Source organism: Salvia hispanica, unplaced genomic scaffold (genome assembly GCF_023119035.1).
Source record: "Salvia hispanica cultivar TCC Black 2014 unplaced genomic scaffold, UniMelb_Shisp_WGS_1.0 HiC_scaffold_1401, whole genome shotgun sequence".
NCBI classification, from domain to species: Eukaryota; Viridiplantae; Streptophyta; class Magnoliopsida; order Lamiales; family Lamiaceae; genus Salvia; species Salvia hispanica.
The window spans coordinates 1-1,285 of NW_025951696.1; the positions used below are offsets into that span (position 1 = coordinate 1).

The 1,285-nt window shown below is 33.3% G+C and overlaps 1 protein-coding gene across 1 annotated transcript; it reads left to right on the forward strand.

Moving 5' to 3' along the window:
- Positions 1-6: 6 nt before the first annotated feature.
- On the forward strand, positions 7-670 carry LOC125198377 (serine carboxypeptidase-like 13). Its single transcript, XM_048096730.1, has 4 exons — positions 7-70; positions 156-269; positions 346-406; positions 489-670. The coding sequence occupies exons 2-4, from the start codon at positions 184-186 to the stop codon at positions 570-572; spliced, it is 231 nt and encodes a 76-aa protein (XP_047952687.1). The 5' UTR covers positions 7-70; positions 156-183; the 3' UTR covers positions 573-670.
- Positions 671-1,285: the final 615 nt, after the last annotated feature.

Consider the following 1,285-nt stretch of genomic DNA (forward strand, 5'->3'; position numbering starts at 1 on the left):
ATGACATAGAAAGTGTTGTCGAGTATCATCAAAATCTGAGTGACAGAGGCTTCCAAGCCTTGGTGTATAGGTGAAATTAAATCTGATTCCACAGTCTTAATACTCACGTATATTTTTCGACATTGTTAGTGAAGCTATACGCCTCTTTGTTTCAGCGGTGATCATGACATTAATATACCTTACATGGCCACGTTGAAATGGATCCGCCAACTGAATTTGTCTGTGAATGATGAGTGGAGGGCGTGGACCGTCGATGGTCAAGTTGCAGGGTGAATTTTTCAGCTGTAGCAACTAATGATTGAAGCAAATATCTCATTGCTCAACATTGTGTTATGTGATTTGCAGATACACTGAGCTATACAAGAGTAAGATCAAGGAAGCTTACCTCATGTTTGCTACAATCAAGGCAAGTTAAAGATGTAATTTATTTTTAGTATTTAATTTGAAATGAAAGAAAATATGTGGATGGTTGCAATGCATATATGCAGGGGGCAGGGCATACAGCACCAGAATACAAGCCTAGAGAGTGTTTGGAAATGTTAAAAAGATGGTTGTCTCTCTTCCCACTCTAAAATCTCTCTCATCTTCATTTATGTAATAATTTACCATTTTTGCTTGGATTAAAGCACTTGGAATTTTGTATTCATTTGTGTAGTATTGGTTTTTTTTTTTTTTAATCTTTGTACCCATTACCACCACTTTTATGTGTATCATGTTTCTAAAAAGCATAGCGGCATTGACAACGTATATCACTACAAAAATCTCGCGATTTAGCAGCGGATAAACATCCGTCACTATTAGTAGCGGATTTGTAACGAAATATCCGTTGCAAAAGTTAGTAAGGGAATTTGTAGCAGATTTTCAATAAAATTTGGCGGCATAATAGTGCGCCATATTTAGGGACGAATTTAGTAACGGATCCAGTCCGCTAGTAATTAGTAGGAGGCATATCCGCTACTAATAATTATTTCTTTATTAATAAAAATCTAAATTACAAAATTAAATAAATATAGCGACGGATTCATATTCGCTAGCAAATAGTAGCAGATATATCCGCTACTATTAATTATTACAAAATTAAACAAAAGAAATTATAAAAATAAATAAATTTAGCAACGGATTCGTATCCGTTAGTAGTTAATAGCGGAATAAAAATGTCCGTTACTATTCTGCGGCTAGAATTTTACTTATTATTTTTTATTTAATTTTGTTATTAGTTAATAGCAATACAAAAAATATGATATAGGAAATTTTAAACAAATTCTCACGTGATTTTGAGTTTGAT